The following is a 25,363-nucleotide window of genomic DNA, read 5'->3' as shown; positions in this document are numbered from 1 at the left end:
TTTGAGGCATGCCCACCTTTCCTGGACTCCTTTGTTTTTAAGGGCTGTTTCCCAAGGGGCACTCTGAATAAGTCTCCTAAACAGGCCAAAGTCTGCCCTCTGGAAGTTCAATGTAAGAGTCTTACTGGTGCTCCTCCTGACTTCACCAAATATTGAGAACTCTATTATTTCATATCACTCTGCCCCAAGTGACCTCTAACCACCACATCTCCCACCAGCCCATCTCTATTTGCAAACAGCAGATCTATTCCATACAGATGTGTATAAATATCTATATATACATAAATATAGTGACAATTTTTCCCCTAAGTTGTGTATTCTATAATATATCTATGTTTCTCTAGTTGTAACTCTGGGCATTGTTATTCCCTTCAGTGACTAGGGAATTTCTGTGTTCCCACAGAATAAGCCAAGTTCCATGTCTGACAACTGCTAGTCATACCTGCCTTTGCTAGTAGTGAGTAATGATTGCTAGTAATGAGTGCACAGGCCTCTTGCTTATCTAAATTCCTGTCATTGTGAAAACAATTTTGCAATAATGTATAATTTTTTAATTAGACATTTGCATTATTAACAGCCATTGAAAGACAATTACAAAAGGTAACTTTGCATATAAGATTATTTTGTTACCTAGGATACTTTTCATGAGAGATGTTAGTGATTTTTTTCTTAACAGCGGCTGTTTTGATGCATAGTTGACTGGATGCCCAGTTGGAAGATTAGGTATATGAAAGCTTTCCTCAGCTAGGGCTGCCATGCCTGTCTGTTGCAACTTGTTTCAAAAGGTTCACGACAGAGAACTGTTGTTAACTTAGAAAACTTTATCTTTTACAGACATTGCTAAGTTTATGCCTTTCTTTATTCCTTACCTCATTTAAAATTCAAACACCAGTGAAATGAAACTAGATTGTAATATTCTAAGCCCTGGATAAAGGTCTATCACATTATGATGGTCTGTACTCTATGTTGTCTGTTGTTCAGAACTTAGAATGCAAACAAAATCAACTTTATGGTATCCCTTACTAAAAGGGGCTTTGGATTATTTCACACCTAAGTTCAAGTTTGTATGTGCCACTGGACAGCTGTGTATCTAATATCTGCTCTCACAAAAAAATTGTATTATTAGGACTAAGCGACATACATGAGTATTTGTATGTAACTAACTTTAAAATCTCATGTATATAGTATGTGAGCTGCTGCTCCATTTAGTAAAAGATCACTAGATGCTTCAAAGGCTTTATCAAAGGCTGTTTTCAGTTTACACAAATTTTAGCATGAAGTCTGTTGAAGCGTAAAAATACGTAGTCTGAGCCAAGTAACAGGATCATTGCTTTGTTTTTATAGAGTCATTTTCCTTACAGATCATCACTGGACTTGAATTTTACTCAAGAAAAACCAGATCAAACACTAAAACTTAGCTCAGTGATGTCAGAAAAATTATATAAAATACTGAAAATAATATAAAATACTGAAGTGAGGAGAATCCCTGTAAACAAGAATAACATTACCACAGGATCAGATTGAATGTTTAACATATGTTTCATCTTCCAGCTCCAACTGAAATACCTACAGATGTGAGCGTAAAGGTTTTGTCATCTTCTGAAATGTCTGTTTCTTGGCACCATGTTTCTGATAAATCTGTGGAGGGATATCAGGTGAGTATAGTAGCGACTCTGTCAATCCATTTATTAATTTACTGTCAGTAGTTATAGCCAACAATAATTGGCATTCTGGCATTCCATCTCTTAGGGTTCCCTTCTCTTTAGTTAGCATGTTCCATCCAGATTTTGCATCTTGAGAAACAGATTATTTTTGGTGTTATGTACTTCATTACTAAAATAGATTAAGAAATGTATGTTTGCACTTTTCAACTAACAAAAGGCACCATTATTTCCTGAAATAACATTGTCTCTTTCATGTAATTGAATGCCTATCTATAACTTCTTAAAATATATTGAAATTAAATTTTGGGTGTAATTTCCAACACATATGCAAAATTGTAACTAACTCTGGCCCACTTAAATTACCAGCAGTTATTAATATATTTCACCAACAAAACCCTACAAATGTCAAAATCCAATATAACAGAGACACTGCTATTGTGCAAGACAGTGATGTTTTCTTGATGGTTTCTATGCTCTGCATGAAAAAGAGCTTCAGGGCATGTTCCATCTGGTCCATCTCAATGGTATTACTGGTGAAAATTGGTTTTGTCCTTCTGCAGACATGACAACAACCACAGGCTGGGTGCAATGAGAAATGGCCATGTAGTACTCTAGCAGGGAAGTCTTAACATCATCCATGCACAGTAGATGCTGGCAAACTCTGCAGTGCACAGTCTGCTTACTTTGGCTGCAACCCAAAATGGGGGTTTGGGACTTTAGTTTGTTATTGACTTACCTTGGGATTTGAGTTTTCAGGTACTTGAAGATATCCTCTATGTTCCAAAATAAGGACATGCAAATGAGTAGCAATCTCATGGAATGTATTTTTTTAATTAAAATCTATTCATAAATAAGTAATACTTGGGGTTTTTTTTATTTCCTGACTTCTGTTTCTGTTTCCATTAGATTTATGTAAAACTTTTGTCATACCTTAACAAGAATAGTGTCCCATATAAAGGTTGATGTCAGGGGACATCAGGGGAAGAAAGGAGGAGAGAGGATTTAGCAGGAATGACCAGGATGAATGGAACACTCAATAGAAAAAATGAAAAAAGAATGAGAAAGAAATGTGGTGGATCTTTGAGTGGAAAAGAGAATAACTGTTAGAAAGGTGGGATATCCTGGGAATGGACTATTTGCTACATGGACTATGGATGTTCAGGGTGTGGCCTTGTTTTGATAGCTGTAGTGTAATTTCACCACCTATTTGTGGAGAAATTCACTTTCACAAATCCAGCGTGAACTGACTGGCTTGTATGTGTACAGTGAGGAGCTACATTAGAATATAAATTTCTTCCTTTTTTCCCCCTCTTTTTCTAAGACAATCTTCTGATTATCAGGACTATGTAAAAGATCCCATCTGGCTAGACAATAAACAGACTGATAGTCCCAAATTACTGCCCCACAATTCTCAATAAGGTATTAATTCTGAGATATTTTTCCCCAGAACAATCACCAGTCTCACTCTAGCAGAAGGGAAGGCAGCAAAATGAAAGTCCATGCTTCTTCACTGAGAATAAAAAGAAAGACTTGTGTTCCTGAAGATCAGAACCCCCATTAGTCCTGAAGGAGCCATAGGACAGGGCAAAAATAGAGAGGGTTGTTCTGGAAGATTAAGGCTGCAGATAGCATTTGTGAAGTTGCAATAAAAGTTGTGGTGAAAGGAGTATTCAAAGTGCATTATAAAATTCTAGTGACTATCTCTGGAAGGCTCTGTGTCTATTTGCATTGATAAACAGTTACCTTTAAATTACTGCTAAGGTGTAACACAGGTTAATAGAAACCATCATTCACCAGAGCACCTTCTCAGTTTCCTATTGGTCTTTATTATTTCTAGAAAATTGCATAATTGACTTTTTTGAATGCTAGAGTTTAAGAGGTGGGAGTGCCCTGAGCAAAGAAGCTGAGGTATTTCACCTGTGACACAATGCTTCTCACAGCAGGAGGAGTCAGATTTTCCTGACACTAATGCATTCTGTCAGCATGAGTGCCCCCATGGTGATGAGTGTGAGCTGTTACATTTTGCTGTTACAGAGAAGTATCCTCAGCTCACACTTAAAGAAGAGATAAAGTATGAAAACTATCTCCATTCATATAGAGAATTTAAGATTGATGAGTTCTTACAATAGACTGCTAACAGCCACATCTCTGCAGTGCATGCAGCACAGTGACACTATTCTTATTTTGCATTGTTTCTATGCAATAGAAACAGGTTTATTTTACTAAACAAATTTATCACTACTCACCACCATTGTCTCTTCTAGACTGAAATATGCCATTAGCATTCTTTCTCAATATGAGTAAAGTGTATTTTTGTGTCAGTCCTACATAGAACCTTCAAGAATATGGAAGCTTTTGTTTCATGATACTTACAGAAACAGTTTCAGTATATTAAAGTTTGAATAGAGGAGAAGACCATGCAAGACAGGTTTTTTCCCTGATTTTAGCACAGAGAGATGCACTAATTCATGATGGCTAAGGCATTCCTTCGCACAAATCACAACTGGCTCATTTCCCACAAAAATTCTAGAGCTTGGTTGAAATCTCCTTTTGTGTTCTCTGGGAATTCATTGCCTGTGGAATACCCTAACAAAGTAAATGCAGAGCACCAGGAATAAGAAGGCTGTCGGCTGCTATATTAGCTCTTTAAAAAAAGAGAGAGGGGCTATTCAGTAGAGTGAGGAAATGTGATCCCTTGAAGCAATGTGGCATTTAATTTCAGAGGCAAGAAAGAAATTTCCAAATTGTTTCAAGAAAGTTTGGAATAATTTAAAAATAAAGTGAGAAATGTAGGAATGGTATGAAGAAGACAGTAGTTTTCTTAGCTCTCAGGGAAGCAGTATTTCTTTTTCCAGGAGTTGTTACAATGGTCCAAATATGTAAATATGGCTGTGTATTAGAGAAGAACTTTCTGTGTTCATGACATATAGCTCACACAGTATAGGAGTAGAGTCCACAACATTGCAGCCAAGAGCTATTGTATTTGGGATTTAAATTTTATTTAATTTTTAAATTATATAACTTCTGTCCGAAATGTAGTATATTCTCAGTTATGAAATTTGCATTTCATTCATTTTTCTCACTTGTCTTATTTCATGCTCTGTGTTACTCTTGTATTACACCATTAGCTTCCCTGTACTGTAAATGAACATTAAGATTGTTAGAAGCTTTGCAAGGCAGAGGAATGCAAAGGCTTCCACAATATGCCACATGATTAATAAAAGCTTCATATAAAGTGTGTTTTCTGTCTTTAGGTAAAGCTGTTACTTAATTAACATGATAGATCATACAAAAAAAAAAATTAATTGTTTTTCAGTGGCCAGCTAAAATCAACAACAAAGCTACTATTGGTCCTGTCATGGTTAATAAACTTTTGGCCACCTAGAACTTTACAGACATACTTCTGCTGCAGGCTAGAAACTTGTTTGAACTTAGAGATAGACATGACGTTCTCTAGCTCCTGATGTACACACCCTCTCTCACCTGAGTCAGCCACTTACTGTTAGTACCTTATGGTGTACAGCTGGTTGCATTCAACAAGACCTGCTTATCTACAACAATATGTTAATTATAATTTTCTTCATATAAAAGAAACTCTGACTTGAAGATCACTATCAGACCTTCAGCTGAAATGGCTGTCACAGTTTCAGATCCATGCCAGTTTGAAGCCATTCATCTGGTGGAGGTTGCCACTCTACTGCTGAAGCCTGCAGAATGGACTGGGTGCAGAGTCCTCATTTTAGGGTAAAGGCTTACTTGGGAAAATAGCCACCTTTATAAGTGTGAATTTTATGAGTGTGATTGCCTAAATTACAGCAAACTGATGTTTAGGATGCTAGTGAATACTTTCTAAACAAAATGCAGGGCATACATTTATAGAACTGAAGATTATCTTTTTGTGCCTGCTGGAAATCAGGTGTGCATGCTGAACTTAAAAAGCAAATCCAGTTTGGTCTGCAGATACAGGAGTGTGATTGTCCCTGCAGCAGGAAAGAGTGACAAAGGCCACTAAGATGTCACATTTGTAATAATCAGAGTAACCTGTAGCACTGGTGGGAAGGACTGTGGCAAAAAACATTGACTAGAGACAAGCTCCAAGAAGTATTTAGTTGACAGTAATCTCTGGGTAGTGAAACTGTTCTCATGTACAAAGACATTTGAAGTAGGTAAAGAGAAATCCACTGCTAAATCCCCTGCATCTCTCATTGTTCAACCACAGCATGTGTTCTAAGATAAAAGGAAGCAATATTTCTATTAAATATTTTAATTTAAATGTAAATAGGAGAAATAAAGCCTCACTAAACAAGGGCTGTACCCACAACTTGTAAAGAAGAGAACTTGTGATATTAACACTTTGAAAGACCATCAGTTCTTCTAACCTATTCCTTAAATAAAATTTTCATGGACAACTAATGTCAGAAGAACAGAAGGTTAAAGCAGTTGCTATTTAAAAGAAAAGATGACAGGATACCAGTAATATCTTACAAAGTAAGATTTTTCCTAGAGCCTGAATTTACCAACAGTATTAACTTCTTCCTAAAAAATTTTAAACGCCCTCATGGGATGTACACAAAATTCATTATGAAGTCAGACAGAAGCTGAGCAGAAATGCTGAGGGTGAAAACACTCAGGAACAAAATGCAATGGGCACAGCTTTCTGCTCTTTCAGGTTTGTGCAGTAAGTTAGTCTTATGCAAATGGTTATAAACCAGACAAAACCCAGAGGCTGACAGTGTTTCACTCTCATTTGCATCTCACAAGGCCATGCAGAATAGGACCCTGTGTATGTGAGGGACTGTATGGAATGACATCACTCCATAGGAATTACACTGTTTTCACCTGGTGCTTTGTTATGAATTAAATAATTCATAATAATGAATTAAAGTAGGATGGAACAACTTCTTGGGAAAAAAAAAAAAAAAAGAACCCTAATGGAATTTCTGTGTACTCTTAATTGGCTTTGGGTTTTAAGGTGTTACAAGCTTACAGTCATGTTTTTTGCATATTGTAAATATTTTCATATACTTCTTAATCTACTTGGACAAATGTTATATTGTGCTATGAAACCTAATCAAGTTTAGCTGAAAACCTCTGAAAATGGTTAGGTACACCTATTCAGACCTACAATGCAGCTAACATGACTGAATACTTTGCTTTCCATAGATAGAAGTACAAAAGGCCTAAATTTGTAAGACATTCAAAACAAAACACACCAAAAACATTCTTAGAGTTTAGTCTCTACGAGGGAAAGAAAATAATACTAAAGTTCAGAGTAGAATGCAAAAACAAAAAAGCAAGAAGAAAAAAGTCTTGTTCTTTGAAGGCATTATCCAGCTCCCAGGCTTCTAGTGACTTAGCTGGGAACAAGTTAAACCACTGTGAGAAAAGTTTACATAATAAATTCTACATTTATTTCTGTTTCTTTATGCCTGTACACAACTTGGTTAAAATCACAGCCTGTAGAAGGAATTCTATGCTATTGCTGTTAGATTTCTTTTAGCTGGCTTATATCTGAATATACAATATAGAAATACATCAGGCTTTATAAAATTTTGTTATGATTAAATATCTAACATTTAATCCTCCAATTGGCATGCTTACAGATTCGTTACTGGGCTGCTCATGATAAAGAAGCAGCTGCACAGCGGGTACAGGTGAGCAATCAAGAGTATTCAACCAAACTGGAAAACCTCAAGCCTAACACTCGCTACCATGTGGACGTGTCTGCCTTCAACAGTGCAGGCTATGGACCTCCCAGCAGCACCATTGATGTTGTTACAAGGAAAGCACGTAAGTAAATGGAGCATTAGGTCAAGTATCATCATGTCCACCATGTTTTCAAACATGGCTTCTCATTCATATACCGAATGTTCTCTCCTCATTGCTGCTTAGTCTGAAAATTTCTGCTAAAATTCTCCTTCCTCTCTTTTGTTGCCATGTATAATGGGGATAACTTACAAAAGGTGGTAAAGAGGCTAAGATTATAGGCTCAAAGGAGGGTCACCTGAAAGCTCAGATCAGGTTGCTCAGGGTTTTCTCCAGCTGGATCTTGAAAACCTAAAGGGATAGAGACTGCACAACCTCTCTGAGAAACCTATTCCAGTCCCTGACTTATTCTGAGCATCTAGTCTGAGACTCTTAATTGATATCATGCATTTTTGTTACTCATCCTCCTGCTGTGCCATCCAACAGCCTGGATCCTTTTTGATAAAACCCTGGCCAGGACAGGGCACTCTTAGGTCCCCTCCTGTCTCACCTCCAGGGTGAGCAAGTGCAACTCTTTCACCTTTCTTTCACAAATCAAGTGTCCCCAGCAATACCAGGTTGGTATTGCTCTGTTGTACTCACTCCAGATTACTAGTGTCTTTCAAGTATTGGGAATCCCAAAGCTGGACACAATATTCTAAATGATGAGCAGTTGAGACCAGCTATTGCTTAGGCGTCTATACACTGCTGTTAGATTTTTTGTCAATGATGAATAAAATGTGACCAGCTGCCATTGTCATCAGCAGCAGAGCAGCAAATTCAAGCTGCCTTGAGAAGTGGGCGATCTGAATCTCACCCTAGAACTGACATACCATAACAGGTTTTTGAATACTGCTCCTGACTCAATGAGGATACCTAGCACTAGCATTGACTGAACAATGTAAGAAAAGCATCTTGTGTCTTAAAAATGCAATTATCTGGGCTAAAAATGCATACAACTGATTTGAGGGTCTCTGTCAGTAAATAGTGTATTGTGCAACTTGCATCTGCAGGGTTCATTAATAAGAGCCCATTTTATAAGCTTTCTGTGTAAGTTATAATTAATGGTTTCTGCAGTGGCTTACTGTTATTTCTGCTGATCTGAGTTAAATTATGTAGAAATGGCTGTAAATAATTGATTGAATGTTTGCTCTCGATGAATAAATATGACTTATGCCACATTTCTGGGAGATTCTGAAGGTAGTTGCATGCCAGCAAACACTGGTGGTCAGCAACAGTGAAGGGTAATGTTGGCCACTTCCATTCTGCCAACACAGAAAGGCAGACCCACAATGCAGCCACTGCACAAAGCCATCCAAAATTGCCTGGCTGGAGCTGTAGCAGTTCATTCCAGGAAGGAGACTATCCTTTGCTTATATATATGGCAGCCTAATTTCCATTTTCATATTTTTACATGTCTCAATAAAAACATCATTGAACATTTATGAAACCTCATTTATGTATACATTATACATATGTTTCTTTTCAGCTCCAAGCCAACGCCCAAGAATTATCAGTTCTGTAAGATCTGGTTCAAGGTACATCATCACCTGGGATCACGTGAAGGCAATGTCAAATGAGTCTGCCGTTGAAGGATACAAAGTATGACATCTGAAAATATTTTTTTTCTTTATGTATGCTTTGTGTAGTGCATTTTATAGACAGTGTTGAATCTTGGTATGTAATCAGACTTGCACACACTTGAATGCTGAAGAGGAAGGCATCATGCTCAGCAATCGCAACCATCCAGTAGGCCTAGGGCAAAGCCTATGTCAATATGGTGAGAAAAAATTAGGGGACTGAAATTCATTTGGGTGGTAAATCACATTATGGGAAAGTTCATAGCAGTGAATGCAACAACCTTATTTCCCACATGATCACATTTATTGTCTGTTGGTTTAAAATAATGCATAGAAAAGTTATATACTTTATCATTTTTTCTTTTATCAGTATGCATTGTTCCAGTTTTCCTTTCCCATCTCCATACAGGGGTTACAGTTCCTGAAACATGAGTTTTTAAAGTCTGGGAAGAAAGACAAAGGGAAGGGACCTCTACCATCAGTAGATGCAGTTACTCTGTAACCACAGCAAGTGTATATACTGACTATAGGGCATATAGAAAACTTCAGCTATTAATTCCTGTTTAATGTTGCTACTTGCTTTGCAGTAAGAAAATTAGTATCATACTCTTCATTTGCAAATTTGATTGTGGAGTTGCACTTCTTCCTGGGAATTGCTAATCATGTTTCACAGAGATTATTTCAGAAAGAAATGGGATCTTTTCTAAAGGTCCCACAAGACAACTACCATCTCATTTGCAATAGCTTAGCATTATTGAGAGTTAATAATAAAATTGCTAATTGTCTCATTTATAAATTTTATGTCAGAAAACCCAGCTGAGTTCTCATATTTTTATTTGATGGTCTCTGCCACCCTGCCTTGATATTCTCCATCACTTAATTACTTATTTTGAGTGTAAGTGCTAAACTTATTTTTCAAAAGGTGGCATAATTTTGTAAGAGAAAATGAGAAGACATCCTGTCTAAATTCACCTTGTGTAAATATTTAAAAAGTTGTATTAGCCCCTAAGTGTGTATATATATATATATGTGTGTGTGTGTGTGTGTGTGTGGGTATGTCTGTATATAGTATATATATAACACTATATATATAGTGTTTCATATAAATTAAAACCCAATACTTTTTCATTGACACAGTTTACAGTATGTATCATACAGAAATGTATCTTTGTGGAAATGTAACATTTCAATAACTGTATTTACCATGACTTTCCTAGGTACTTTATAGGCCAGATGGACAGCATGAAGGCAAGTTGTTTTCCACTGGAAAGCACACGATAGAGGTCCCAGTCCCCAGTGATGGTGAATATGTTGTTGAGGTGCGAGCACACAGTGAAGGAGGAGATGGAGAAGTAGCCCAAATAAAAATTTCAGGTGAGCAGATAACTTCCCTTTTTCTTTGCCACATTCCTTGGAAATTTTGGACTGAGTGTTTTCCTCTTGCATGCTATTGAGAGATGGGCACACCCAAAATTGGAAAGGTAGCCCTTCAGGAGTGACTGCACTGAGAATAAGAGTACATTTTAAAACATTTCTGAGGACTCATAGCACACACACAGGACACTCCTGTAGCAGTCCAGCTCAATCCTAGAAGCACTGCCAATCTTCCAAATACCAGAGTGCTTTTACTGGTGCCCCCGGTTAGGCTACCACTTGTAGTAATGTCCCACAGGCATAACTACATGGTGCAGACCTCAGGATCTAGGTGTCAATAACCCCATAGGCCTAGCACCTTTTGCCTCTATGTCATTCCTTTGACAAAGGAATGCCACTAAAGGAAAATAATAGAGAAAAGGAATGGTCCACAGTGATCCACAGACCTCTTGCTGGGGAAGTTCCACTTCTCAGTGAGAAGGGGATCTGTGGCACAAAAATTATAAATAAGAAGTGAGAAACTCAACATGCTCTAATTCAGAGTGGTCTGGATGATTGGTAAAGAAGAGAAGGGACCGTGGCTTAGGATAATTCAAATTTGGCTTAATGTTGACTATGAATACAAGTTCAGACATGGTCTGCACATCTCCTTCCTGTTAGTTTTTTATCTTAAGTAGTTCCTTGGCACTGTTTGGTATGAAAGAGAACATATGAATAGACATCAAGGAATTGGATAGTTTCTTTGCAAGGTTATAATTCCATCACTTACATTGTATTCTTGTCTTTTTAATCTAAAAAATTAACCCAGGGAATAGAAAGGATTAAATGTCAACAATATTCTTATCACAAAAGCAATGCAATCATTATTGTGGCTTTTTTAAAAAGAACAATGTTTATGCTGTATTATCTGTACTGTGGGAGAAGCTGCCCGTGCCTAAAGGAGTGGACCTCCCATCTGCAGGTTTTCAATAATATATATGGTTTATATAATCTGGTGTGAGCTCATGAGTATCACCATTTTTGTTTGTATTAAGTTTTTATTTTGTGTTTATTTTGTTCTTATGAACACCTGCACAGTAGACATTTTTTGCCTATTTTTTTTAATCTATGTTTTTCTGGCTTTGGTGTCTGAGCATTGTTTCCTTTTGTAGCTGTTGTTAGATTAAAGAGTGTTTTTGTGTCTAATACATTGTTCCCATTAAGAACTGTATCTATACTAGCCAAGTGACTAATCAAATGTTTAAAACACTGTGTGCCTTGAATTTCTCCTCAATTACAATCATCAGGTCTTAAATAAATTCCTCAACTCTTTTCTTCACCTCTCCAGCTTCTGATACTTCCTTTAAGACTAGATACTATATATGCACTCTGTTCAACTCAGCTGTCTGCAGAGATATTCTTACCTCCCCACACTTAACTACTTCCAGCATTATTCATGAAAGGCTTTCATTAGCCATTTATTACCTTTCATGGGGCTATGAAATTATGTTCATCTTGTTTGTCCAATGCCATCTCTAAATTCTTCCTGGAATCCATACTTTCCAGGATACACTATCTCATCATTTGCAGAGTACCACCGCAGTGTCATGTCTCTTTTTAACTTTGTGTTTAATTTTGCCTGTGGCTATGACAAAGCACAGTTGGTTTGAAGTCCCTGTGCTGTCTGAATTTTTGTATTAATCTGTTGTTGTCTCTATTTGCCATCTTGGTTCCATAGGTGCTTACTTCTGCTGCTTTTGATATAAATATATGGATTGCATTCAGTCCAGTGCTGTTCAGTGTGGAATTGCACTAGAAATTCAGTGCCCATTCTTCAATAATTGTGATTTGAAATCTGCTGGTGACTGACTTCTTAATCCATTTAGCATATGTGTTAATTGTGTGTACCATGTTCTATGAGACTATTTTAGGATAGTAAGTCAAACACTTTAAAAAATCTGAAATATATTGTTGTATTATCATTCACTGGGACAATCACTTTTAATATGTTTTATAAGCTGCAAAAGTGTTTAGGGAACTCCTGTCTTCAGGACATGTCCTGAGTATCTTTGTATCAAACATGTGTTACAACCTGCCATTGGTGTGGTGCAAAGGCCTTTAGGTTGCAGCTGGCAGATTACTTCCCAGAGCATTGTCTCAGTGCAATGTCAAGCCCAAGCTGATCAGTCTTGCCAAGATCGTGACCTGTCCCAAGTATGCCTGTACAGAATTAGCACCACTGGGAGAGTTAGCACCCTGCTAATGCTGATTTGCAGAGTTTTGCATTAAACTGTCTTCTGCACTGCAGACAAGTTCTCATCCATAAATTGTACCACACACCAGCTAGACAGACAGGGACTGTGTCTCTGCTGACCTAGACAGAGACAGCATTCCCTGGACTCAGTTTAGGAAAGTTTGAAAAAGAGACAAAAGGCAAGGTAGTCTCTTTGGAACACATAGTATACAGCCAATCAGGAAAGAATTTCAGGTTATTTCTAGGCTGCTTTTCCAAAAAGCAGAACAAAGTATAGTTTTAATGCCTACGCATGGCAAATTATGTCTGCTAATTTTTATTTTTAAGGAAATCTTCCAGTAATGGATTAGGGTTTAGAATAATTATCTCAAACGAATGATAGAGTAGTTAATTTTTTTTTAAATTACAGTTTTTCTCAGAGAATTGCAAAGAAGAGAAGATGTAGTTTGATAGGAATGCATGTTGTGGTGCTTGACTGACCAAAATGGAAGTTACATATTTACACAGAGATGTAAACAATAGTTAAAGCAAAACATAAGGAGTCTTACCAAACTCAGAGAGGAATATTGCCTTACATGACCTTTAGGCATCTGATTCCAGTGTTTGCAAACCTACCTAATTTTGTGCAGAAGTGAATGGGGAGAATTAAGCAGCTAGGGCAGAGGTTCCAAATAGCCTATATGACCAGGAATGGCAGGATCTTAAACAAGGAGTGTCTGCAACACCAGTGTGTCATCCAAGTGGGTGTTTCCCTGCTGTTCACTGGGTATCAAATCCAAAGTAATTACATAATATGGCTGAGTTAGGTGTCTAAGCTCCCATTATAATCAGTTGTCATCTAGGGTGTAATTCAGAATGTTAAACCAGAGTTTACCAGAGACATCCTGGGGCATCTCAAATGCTACGTCCAGGGACACAATTCTGACAGGCATGACATGAAATACAGGGAAGCTGAGGCCTTCTGGATAGGTAGGTTGTCTTAGTTTGGGACAAATTTGGAAGGGAACTTCCAAAGGGATGGTTCCTTAAAGGGCAAAATTCAGCAGTTCTTCCCTCCACCTGTTCAGGTGATAAACTTCCTTCAAGAAAAGTGGAAAAAACTGTTTATTTAACAAGCAAAGTATTTATAAGCATAAAAAATGAATAATATTAAACAATAAAACCTTTTGCTGTTTTGAAGAGAGGGCAAATTCAGAAAGCCCTTCTGTAGTTCAGAGAGAGTGCTCTGTGGGTGTTTCTGGCTCACTGAGTGTCTCTCAGTCCCTCTGGTGCTGGAGTGCAGTGTCCTGGGCCCCCAGTGTGCCACCAGTGGGAGCTCACAGTGTTTTTTTCCTGGGTTTTTTGTCCAGAGCAGGTTTGAACAGTTCCAGGAAAAGAAGAAGCCACAGTCTGAGGAACTTCTCTTCCTCAGCTAGCTAAAAACTAACTAAAAGCAAAGGAGAGCTCTCTCCCACTCCCTATCCATGCTGCAGACAACGTGCACTCAGAGGCACCTGCAGCTCTTGTCTCCTTGGTTTTGAATACAGCCCTGAAAAATTCCACTGCTTTTCCTTCTCTCTCAGATCTATTTTTAAAGGCACAGAACTTCTTTCTGGGCTAAACAGATGAATGGGAATGTAATTCAGCATCATAAAGTCATCCCATCACACAGGTGGAGGCCAGACAGGACACCAGCACACATCTTTTATCCTATATTTCAGGTTCAGGAGCACTAACTGGCCCTGAGGTCCTAACATAGGAACTAAAATTGTAGCATGTTTTAACTAACATAATTGCATTTGAAATTCAAATGGAAAAGAAACTAGAAGTAGATTTTATTTCTATCTCAATTCATTGTTCGAGGGGAAAAAACCTCCTTTTTGTTTTCTTCATCCTCTTCCATCTCACAGAAAACTCAGTCACCTGCAGAAGGGGGAGGCAAATATCCTGCAGCCACTTTGCTCTCATGTAACCAGTCAGCTTCCAACAGGTTACACTATTTTAGTTGAGAGCGCTACAAATGAAGTTTATCAAACAGTATCTGAAGCTACCCCACATGCCTTTCTTTTTAGTGAACATCTTGAAATAAAAGTTCTAATATAATAATTCTCTGTATATGTGCATTCCAGCATACAGCTATAATCAGTGTAAAATACAGCCACGATCTTTTGTATTTTATTGGCCAGTGCCTGTCGTAGAGCAAGGAGCTTTATTTTTTAAGCCATTATAGTGAATTAATGAGCTACACAATTTAAAATTCATTTTTGAGTTACCACAACCAGATGAAGGTTGGAATGACTTGTTTAACCAATGGAGTCTTTTTCAAGAGTTAATAGGCTTATCTGTTTCCTTTGAAATACAGTAAAGGCTGAGAATTTTTTTTGTCTCTTGCATGATTTATGGACTGCAGTGCTTTGTCATATTACTAAAATTAGTGTAATCAAAACAATCTTGCAATTAGTAGGAACTAAAACCATATGGTGCTTAGTTCTTTTTTCACTTCACTTGTATAACTGCACTGGCCCCAGTGCAGTTGCTTTATGCCAGAGTAAGGAAAAAAAGAATGAAGCTCTCAAGTTTTAAATATTCATCCAGGGTGGGAAAGAGGGGAGGGTTACTCTTCTTATTTGAATAAATATTGGGGAAGAAAGGGAAGTACCATACACCTTCAGCTTCACATGTGAAATCAGGTTAATGTCTCAGTTTTAATAGTGGCATGGAGAAAGAATAATTTAGGTATTGTATATGCTTATAGCAAGAGAACAAAATTACAGTTTCTCTGTGTTCAGTGTGCACACACACACACATATATATACACATATGAATTCCATTTGCCAGAGGCATGTTTTTGGATCCTGAAATAGCATTTACTTTGAAGTACAGCTGTTTCAAAGGAAAATGCATAAATTTTGCCTGTACTAATTTACACAATCCTTTTAATTATTTATCTTTTAATTTTTTTCAATTACTATTTAAAAGGGGACAAATGTTTCTTGCACACATTAGTATCAAGTAAGTCAGGTGATCATTCACTTCTCATGTGGTATAATCACAATCTTTTGATTTGAAAATGCCCATCTGTTGCAAAAGTTGTTGTAGTAATAAGAGGAGGAGAACACAGATAAAAATCATAATACTGAAGAAAACAGACTCTACCTAGTTGGGGCAGGACAGTCCTTTGTTCCTCACCTTGGAACTTCTTATGCATCTTGTACAAGAATACAGCAAAAAGCTTCTACTGAACTAAAAGTACATTTCTGAAAGAGCTCTCCTCTAAAAGAAGAGTAACTTTCAAAATGCATTTGCTGTTGTCTCACTACTGAAAAATGAATTAGAAAATACTCAGAATGCCCTCTAACCTGGTACATACATATGCTTAAAACAACATATTTTGTTCTCTGCTGTTTTTCTTGATTTTTCTTCATCATCACATTTCATTTCATCACAATTCTAATTTGTTGGTATTGCCTCCTTCCAAGCCTTAGTTTGATTGAATAAGGTGACAGCTTCGTGCATTGTGACATACTCAGTGATAGAACAAGTGTTATCTTGAACAGCCATATTCTCATTAATTTCAATTTTTTTCTCTTTTTCTTCTATTCAAACTCAAAGTTTGGACAGATGGTGGAAGTATTTTCATATCTAGTTATGTTTTCTTAGTCTGCATTATCCTGTGATAATCCCTGTTTCCTTTCTTCCTTTCTACAGTGACTTTAATGCCCAATTTAAGACTTTTTCTGCCTTGCTGAAGAGCAAGGTCAATTGAAGCTGATCTGTCCTGCTGGACTAGTTTATTTTCTTTGCTGCTTCTCAGTCCATTATTTTTATTGTCTGCATATTTGTTGTGTTGCTCTCCAGCCCTGGGTGCTGCTTGTTGCCACTGATTGTTCCTTGTGGTGCTGCAGTACTCAGGGAGCAGAGGGAGGGAGGCTGTGCCACCATTTTGCACCTGAAGAGTTTCTGCTGTTTGCACATTGCACCCTGTGGCTTTTTAAATGTGGACTATTTGCAAGTCAAAAAGAGTGACACAGCTGGTATATAGTTGGGCTGAATTTATTTGTAAGAAAAATTCACAAACCCCTATTTTCTTGAACAAGGGGGAGTAGACATCCCTCGACATGCCAACTGGCCAAAGAAGATCCTCTGCCTAGGTCACAGAAGAATCTCCTCATGCTATTATTTGTTGTGTGCACAACTTTAAGAGTATATTTTATGAAAAAATATTACCATTGGTCTTCTACTTTACTCTCCATGCAAAAGAATCTGTAAGGCATATTAGTATATGTGAGGGGGAAGAGGTATTTGAGAAATAACCTATGTTTGTTGACAGCCAAGTAATAACCCAACAACTGAAAATTTTCTGATTTTTTTTTGGAGTCCAGGTCATCTTTTCATGTTGGCAGCCCAGGTCTGTGGCAGGGCTAGAATCAATGAAATAGAAGCTCCAGCTGCTGACAATGCCAAGGTTCCAGATGCTATTGCCAGAAGAAAACAAAATGTTTCCTTGACAGAATTTTCAAGTAGGAGAGGACAGACTAACATAATGGGGTAGAAAAACCACCCAGACCATCAGCAGCAATTTAAATATGTTTTTCTTAGGGTAGTTGAAGCTGTTCCCCAGATGCACCGCAAACCTTAGCACAGCCCAAAGCATGGGCAGATGGACAGACAGCTTTGTTTCCATCCCATACATCTACTCTGCTGCAAATACAGTAAATCACAGAGTTGTAAATCACTCCATAGTGAAAGGTTTATGGCGCAGTCAAGAGGAGAATTTCCTCGTGCACAAAAAAAGGTTTCCTAGACAAGGGAAAGTTGGATGCTTGATTTAGTAATGATGCCAGTGATGCAAGATAAGTATATTGTGATTAGTTCCATTATTTTCCGTTTTCCATGAATAGGGATAACAGAATTTAAATCCTGTCACCTGATACGACCTATTTCTTTTGCAGTAGTCTTTGAAGAAATTATATTTCACCCCATTTCTGTTTTCCTGTTCTACCTGAGTAAATATGAAAACACTGAGAAAACAGATACAAATGAAGCCTAATAGTTGATATAGAAACTAATGACTGGAATAGGCAAAAATCCCTTCATTTTTCCAGATGGCCTATTTTTTTCACACAGAAGTGGACAAACTTAGACTCAAGGAGAAACAGAATTTAAGAAGGCTTTGCAATTAACCTTCTTGTAGTAAAAAGGAGAGCTAAAAATCAAATAGCCCAAATGGAATATAGGTCCTTGGATCCTGCACCAAAAGGAGAGTATTATTTACAGGAAAATGAGTAGGAGTTTGGTCATTCTTTCAGAAAATAAAGAAACCTGTTTTGCAAAACAGTCACAAAGACAGACTGTCATGAGTGAGTTTATAGGTTGTTTGAAGAATCAACAGCAAAGGTATCAGCAAAGGCAGATTTAATGTAAAAATGAAAGTACAACAAAGTTTGTTGGTAAGGTTCACTCTTACTTACTAGATGGACAAAACACAGAAAAATCAGAATAAAATCTAAAATCAATCTGTCTAAAACTAAAATCAACCTCAAATTATCTACATGGAGGCAGGGAATGGAAAAAGGTATGGATGGGGAAAGGTGAAGATAAAAAGGAATAAGGGAGATTCTCTGGTTGTGTCAAAATGTTTCAAGGGGACCCCCTTCACCAAACTTAGCCTTCAGCTTGACCAACAGTTTAGGCCTAGTGGTTTTAGCAGCACTTAAACTTAACAGCACTTAATCAATAGCCTAAGTCGAACAATTTAAGAAAAGGTTGTGTAGAATTTACTGTAAACACATCAGTAACTCTTTTATGGGCCTGACTTATGAATCCAACATACTTGAGAATCGGAGAGCAACACTCACAGTGCATTTGCTGTGGCATATTCACACTCACACGCACACAGAGCTAAAGGAGTGTGTGAATAATTCCCATTGAGTTTAGGGAAGAGCTCATGTTAAATGTATTTGCATCTTCACAGGCAAAGGGTTGAGCCTCAAGGAGGGGGATTATCAGCCCAGGCTGTGTCCTTGGCATTCATCAGCAGTCCCCTGAGCTTAACAAACTTGGGAGTTTGCTGGCTCTGAGAGGCCCCACTCAGAGGGAGGTTGCAGCTTGCTGAGGTCTGGAAGAGATCTCAAAGGTCCTTTTTTTTCACAATGAAAAGACATTGATGTTGGGAAAAGGGCCAAAAATATCGTATATTAAGATAAGTAACATTTAAAGAAAATAATGATGTAACAAATTGTCACAAAGGCTTAAGAAATACATCAAAGTCAGAACTGGTTTAATGCATGTTTCATTTAGGCATTGATTTTATTTCCTTTGAGTATATTTGGAAGACTGTTGCATACTGTTCAAGACGTCAGTAAAATTTAGGATCTCCTTTCAGAAATGTGAAAGTTTCATCCTGGATGTTATGTGATTGAGATGGCAACAGAGAATTTAAAATAGTAATAGAAAGCTGTGAATTAGTAGAACTTTACAAGAAGTTCCTGTGATACATAAAGATCAAGCTGAAGGAGAAGCCATCGAGCAGTTCTTCTTTTCATTTACTCAGACAGATGAACAACCACTTGTGTGAGAAAGGCTTCTGAGAACAGGAGACAGGAAAAAAAGTTAGGTTAACTGCATGCATCCCATACAGATTTTATCTGATGTTCAACTACATTCTGGGTACATGTTTCTCTAGATAGTTTAGACCTAAACTTAAAAATTATCTGCTGAAGGAATTATATACCAGACAGTAGTAAAGCCTGTGCAAGATTTCACTATTTTTGCTTGGGACTGTTGGGGTGAAAAAAAAAGAGCAACAACAAAAACCCAAAACAAACCAAACCAAAAAAAACCAACAACAACAACAAAAAAAAAAAAAAAAAAAAAAAAAAACCAAACAAAAAAAAAAAACCACAAAAAAAAGCTACCAAAACCAAACCAACCAAACAAAAAGACAAAAAAAATAAAAGACAAACCAAAAAAACCCAAACCAAAACAAAAAAACACACACAAAAAAACCCCAAAACAAAACAAAAAACCCAAACAAAAAAACCCCAGCCAAATTTAAGGGCATGTGTTTTGTTTATTTCAAAGAGGTGAGGATTCTTGATAGTAAGTTCACACATGGTGCATTAGAGTGATGGTTGGATTGTGTGATGCTGATTTGGTGTTGACGCTGATTTCGATAGCTTTAGTTTGCAGTTGCTTGCACACTGGATCCATAAAATGCTGATTGAGAGGAGAGATCACACATTATAACACTGAGGAGAGAAAGAATATTTAGGCACTACATATATCTGGCTCATACCTGGCCAGACTTCAGAGGGAGCTTACTAATCCTTCTCTTTTAATTTACATCCACATGTTTATTTGTACACTTCCATTGAGTCTTTATCTGGCATTTCTCTAGCTTTTAAAGGTTGCTAAAACTGACAGATCACAATTGCATTACTGAGCAGAATTTTATTTTTTTAATTCTTGTAGTTTATTCTTAGGCAAAACTTTTCTTAACTTTCATTCATGAGCTACAGGAGTGTTCTGATGTCATGCAATGGCAAATAATGTTTCCAGTAAAGTATGGATCCTTACATGTAGGTCAGTAATCTAACAAGAAAGAAAAAGATGATCTGCTTAATGTGCATTTATCCTGCTAATGTTCTGTTAATGTGCTGTCCAAGGATAGGACTTGCTTTATTTAAGAAAACTGGTAAATATATCTCTGCAACAGTGCCTAAACCTTGTAAGGAATCACTATAATGAGGTGAATTGCTAACTATTCTGGAGCCAGTAAGCACATCTCAGGGGAAGATTTATTATTCCTTTTTCTCTGTAGAACAGCAACATGCAAAGAGATGTTTCCTCATACTTGCACATCACTCAACTTTACTCAGCAAACTTTTTGTCTTGTTTTTCTTCATTAGAAGTGTTCAAAATATTTATTTGTGTCTTTCCAACTGCATTATCCTGGTCCGACAAAAGCAGAATACATTTTCTGTGGATATTCTTAAACACAAAACCTGGAGTTTTTCCCCTATGGCTTCATTCATTAAGAACCTGTACTCTGATATTTAAGAACAAAAACAAAACATTAATGTGCTTCATAAATCACTAAAAAATAAGATAAATATATCCCTGTGCTTTCACAGTTTGTCATGCTGTGCTTGTTTTTAGGCCTGCTGAAATCTCTGCTGCTCAGTTTGTGCATTACCTTCTCAGTATCGTTTTTCTTCATTTAACATTTTCTGGAGAGCTGTCCAGTGGGCCTGTTCCAGCAATGCCTTCAGCACCAGCTGCAAGCACCTCTGTGCTGAGTGTTCAGCAGCACTAAGCTGGGTCCTGCACTGCCCATCTACCATCCTGGTATAGACAAGCCCTCCCTGGGGTGAAAGAATATCCAGTTCTCAGGCTCCTTTGGCCCATCTCCAAGACTGACAGCCAGCACAGTTTGGCTGGGTTGCTTTCTCATATAGATGCTTCTTAACAGGGAGCTGGACCATCGCAGCACAAACCTCTGAACAATAGCAATTTTTATTTTTGTTTGTCAGAGCGAGTCATGTAAAGTTTGTAAACCATAGATTAATATTTTATGTCTTAAAATATTTGTTTAAGAAATACCCTTGTGACTTTAACAGACATAAATGCCACACTACTAGAAGTCGGCCATCTGGACTTTGTAGTCTGGCAGGTAAACAAACGGACCAGGCTCTTTGACATCTCTCAGATTATTGCTGTTCAAATGAGCATTAACATTTCCAAAGGTGTCTCTTTGCTTTGTCACATTTCAAAGACTCCATTAATTTTGTTTTCACAAGCTTAAATATTTATTTTGACCTTTTGCCTCCTGGTATAATAACCTCCTGGCTTGTCAGACTGGCCAAATCAAAATACACTGATGTGTCCTGAATGGCCTTGTTTCTTGTATAAACATGCTGCATAAACATGCAGCTCTGGCAGAACAAAGGAGCGAGTCCTCCGCCCTACTGTAACAAGTCTCTGTCCATTGCAGATTATTCATCCAGGTAGGGGCTGTGCTGAGATATGCCAGCTGGTTTGCAGCCTCCATACTCTGTCAAATTCAGGGTTGTTCCCCCACTGCAAGTGGTGCTGCAGTCAGACCAATACTGTGTTGTTTTGTGTTCGATGCACAGGTGCCGCTGTTGGAGTACCAACTCTGCTCCTGGTCCTAGTGGTGCCTGCCCTGGGTGTCCTTGCCTGCTCGGGATTCTGAATGTAGCTGGATTCACCTTGTCCTCCACATTACACAAAGGATTCCCTTTGATGATGAGGACCACGATTCTTTTTGATTCCTGTGTCACCATCCTAAGCCAAATAAATTACACTTTAAAAAGAATTACCCTACCGATTTCCTATGAACTTTAAGAGGACTGAGGCATCCAGGAACTCCTTCATGAAGTAATCAACTTTTGAACGGCTAAGAATTTTTAACTTGTTCCAATATGCCTTATAAAACACTTATGCTGATCTGTGACAGTTGCATGATTCGGTCCAATGGGGCAAGTTACAGTGTTAAAACCCAATAACATAGGCTGTACAGTGAAAGTAAAATCACCATACGTAGGTGCTTTAACTTGAATAACAAATTGTGAAATATAATAGAGATTGAAATGTTGATTGTATGTGATAAATGTAAGAGTACTGCGTCTGTCTGTACTATCCTATATGTTTTGTGTACTGCATATTTTTGAATAGCCCCGTCATCATTTATTGGGATTACTGGTTTTAGAGAGACAGTCAAAGCAAAAACATTTAATTATTTAGAGCTATATTTCTTGAGGTTATTGGATAGAATTTGAAGGAATTGAAATAAAAGTCAGTGATAAGGATTTTTTGTTTTAAATATGTTCACCCAAGCATGGATAGCATGCTCAGCTTAAAGGAATTTACCTGTGCTTCACTGACCCGAGATTTATTATATTCTTTTCTGAAAAGAATTCTGTTGAAAAATTCTGTTATGGTAATTGTTGCTGGTTTTGGGAGTCAAATGTCAACTTTCAGGGAAGCAGCGTAATGTATTGGTTTTGATTTAGTCTTATTCCTATTGTTATTATTAAGGTAGCAATATAACACTTAGGAGTTTGGAGATGAAGTCCATGCTAAGAACAGCCAAGTGGACCATGAAATGGTAGGAAACGTATGTTATTTTTTAGAGTGAAAAGATTTAAAATATAAAAAAAAAAAGATATACAATAAATGGCAAAAGCAGAGTAGCACAGTAAAAAAATTATTATATTTACATTTTTATGCTGCAGACACCAGGTGTTACCTTCCTGTATTGAAGGCATACATTTGGGGGAACTATATGCTTTTTCAAGAACTTGATATTATTCTAATGTTCATAGTGTTGTAAATAAGAGTTTTAAAGTTCTGAGACCATTTCTCTATTTGACAGAGTACTGGATGATCCAACTGTGTGTTAGTACGTGAAAGTCAGATCCCAACTGTTAGTCAAAGCTACGTGTTTACTATGGCCTTTTCAAAATGGGAATCTATTAGAGATAGAGAATGTTTTTGTTCTGACTGTGTCTAGAGTGTTTCAGTGCTGGGTTTCTTTGTTGGTTTGTTTGGGGTTTTTTAAGTTGTTAAAGAAATGCTCATTCCTTTCATTTTCTATGGTATGCTGGGAATTAGTTTGGGTGTGAATGATGAAGAAACACAGTGGTGTTGAATCAGCTGGCTCAAGTAATAGTGCAATGTCTGATGCTTCAAGAATTATAAGCTTTGAATCATATTTTATTAGCACAACCTTGCTAGCTACTTAGAAATAGATTTTATCTTTTTAGAACTGATACTGTAGAGGTCGTAATAATATTTACATGAAGCAAGAATAGGTCTATTAATAATTTACACCCTTTCCTTTTATTTGTATAATTTTGTACTATATATTTACATGTAAAAGTGTAGAGTCTTCATTAATAAATATCAATAATATGGTTTTAGTTTAATTTTAACTATTTGTTACAAGAAGAAAATTTTTTAAATAGGCAAAAGTGATACTCCCCTATAGAGGAATGTCAAAGTGTCAAACACTACTGAGTTTCATAAATTGTATAATTATTTGAAAGAGAAATGAGCTGTCTTCATACATAAGAGACTTATATGCTGTAAGCCTTCTGTACAAAAAAAATGTGTTTTATTGTGCTTCATTTGGTTTTGTTCTTTTGCAGTAAGACTCATTTTTATATAATATACAACCACAAGTACATATTTTGCCAAATGCATGATTGCCTTTTACTTTTCTAATACATGATGTAAGAAGCAAAACTGTTTCATTTTGCATGGAAATGACCTGGGACGGAAAGCCACTTCTCTTTTTTTAAATCAGCAACATGGATGAGGTAGGTGTCACATACTGATCAGATAGTTGGAGAATTTTCTGTTTCACATAATTGTGTAAATTTGACTGGGACCTTCAGCTTCAAATTGTTGTCAAGAAAAACTAACTAATGTATCATCTGCTTTAAAATGCAAGGTTCTTAATTAAAGTTTATATAGATAGACATATTTGTTGTTTCCTTATATTTCAGGAAAATTGATATTGCTATTATTTGATACTGATGAATATTGAACTGGTTTTTTAGTTACTTTTTATCTTTTCTTTTCAAAGGAGTAGAACAGGACTGTGCTTTGTCCTTTTTATGAATGAAAAGTAAATGACAATTAAATAAATGTATTAATGTTACTCAAAGTATTATAACTGTCTTTTGAATTGGAGCTTTCTAATTTCATAACAGCAATGTGGTCATTTGTGATAGTAAAGGTATGGATAGAATGAAGTCCTGTGTATCCCTGCCCTGCCTTCCTGTGACTATTGCTGGAGTTTAAGAGCTTTTCTGCATTATTTGCTTTGATTATAGGTAATACAGATAGAAAGACTTTCCTAAAATCGGTAAGAGAGAGCATCCTGAGAGCTTTTCAGCATTTTTGGAAACAAGAGATAACTAAGGAGAGTATTTTTTCAGGTAACATTTTCTATTCCAGTAGACATATGTCATGATTTTACCCCAGCCAGCAGCTATGCCCCATACAGCTGTTCACTCACTGTCTGATCATGAGTGGAAAGAAAATCAGAAGAGTAAAAGTGAGAAAGCTCATGGATTGAGATAAAGACAGTTTAATAGGAAAAGCAAAAGCCATGCACAGATGCAAAGCAAAACAAAGGATTCATTTGCCACTTTCTATGGGCAGGCAGGTGTTCAGCCACCCCCAGGAAAACAGGGATACAGCATGGGTAATGGTGACTGGGAAGACAAATGCCATCACTCTGAATGTTCCCCACTCCCTTCATCTTCCCTCAGCTCTCTGTGCTGAGGGTGGTGGCCTGTGGTCTGGGGCATTTTGAGGTCAGCTGTCCTGGCTGTCCCTTCCCAACTCCTTCTGCACCCTTCTCCATTTCTTCCAGAGATGATCTACTTGTCTTTTTAACTTTCTACCACTAATTCCTTTTGCTTTGCCATTTAAAAATTCTTCTTGTTTCCAAAAACAGAAGAAAGGAGAGAATGCACAAAAGTACTCATCAATAGAAAATAAAAAATGGTGTTCACATCTCAAAGAGAAGTGGCACTGTCTTTTCTTGCCAGGCTAACATGTTTCTTTTACCTCCATGCCAATTAACCAAGTCTAAAAGACATCATAAAAAGACACTTGAAAAATACCTCCTCCACTTTAGCTGGCCTTAACTCTCATTTAATTTATTCTCTTGATTAATTAATGACACTGGAAGTTATACCAGTTTTTATTCTCCAAAACCCTTTACAAGCTCTTGATTTAGATGGTAACGT

General features: G+C 37.2%; 1 protein-coding gene across 1 annotated transcript in view; it reads left to right on the top strand.

Annotated features, from left to right (window-relative positions):
- The window catches only part of CNTN1 (contactin 1), a 211,183-nt gene extending 186,919 nt beyond the window's left edge, over window positions 1-24,264 (top strand). Inside the window, exons 20-24 of the mRNA XM_054631716.2 lie at window positions 1,552-1,655; window positions 7,268-7,454; window positions 8,899-9,011; window positions 10,207-10,363; window positions 21,713-24,264. Coding sequence (XP_054487691.1) covers window positions 1,552-1,655; window positions 7,268-7,454; window positions 8,899-9,011; window positions 10,207-10,363; window positions 21,713-21,792 — 641 coding nt within the window. The 3' untranslated portion in view covers window positions 21,793-24,264. The remainder of the gene's footprint in view (window positions 1-1,551; window positions 1,656-7,267; window positions 7,455-8,898; window positions 9,012-10,206; window positions 10,364-21,712) is intronic.
- Window positions 24,265-25,363: the final 1,099 nt, after the last annotated feature.

This window comes from Agelaius phoeniceus, chromosome 5, assembly GCF_051311805.1.
Source record: "Agelaius phoeniceus isolate bAgePho1 chromosome 5, bAgePho1.hap1, whole genome shotgun sequence".
Lineage (NCBI taxonomy): Eukaryota > Metazoa > Chordata > Aves > Passeriformes > Icteridae > Agelaius > Agelaius phoeniceus.
This window is presented reverse-complemented; position numbering and strand designations above follow the sequence as displayed.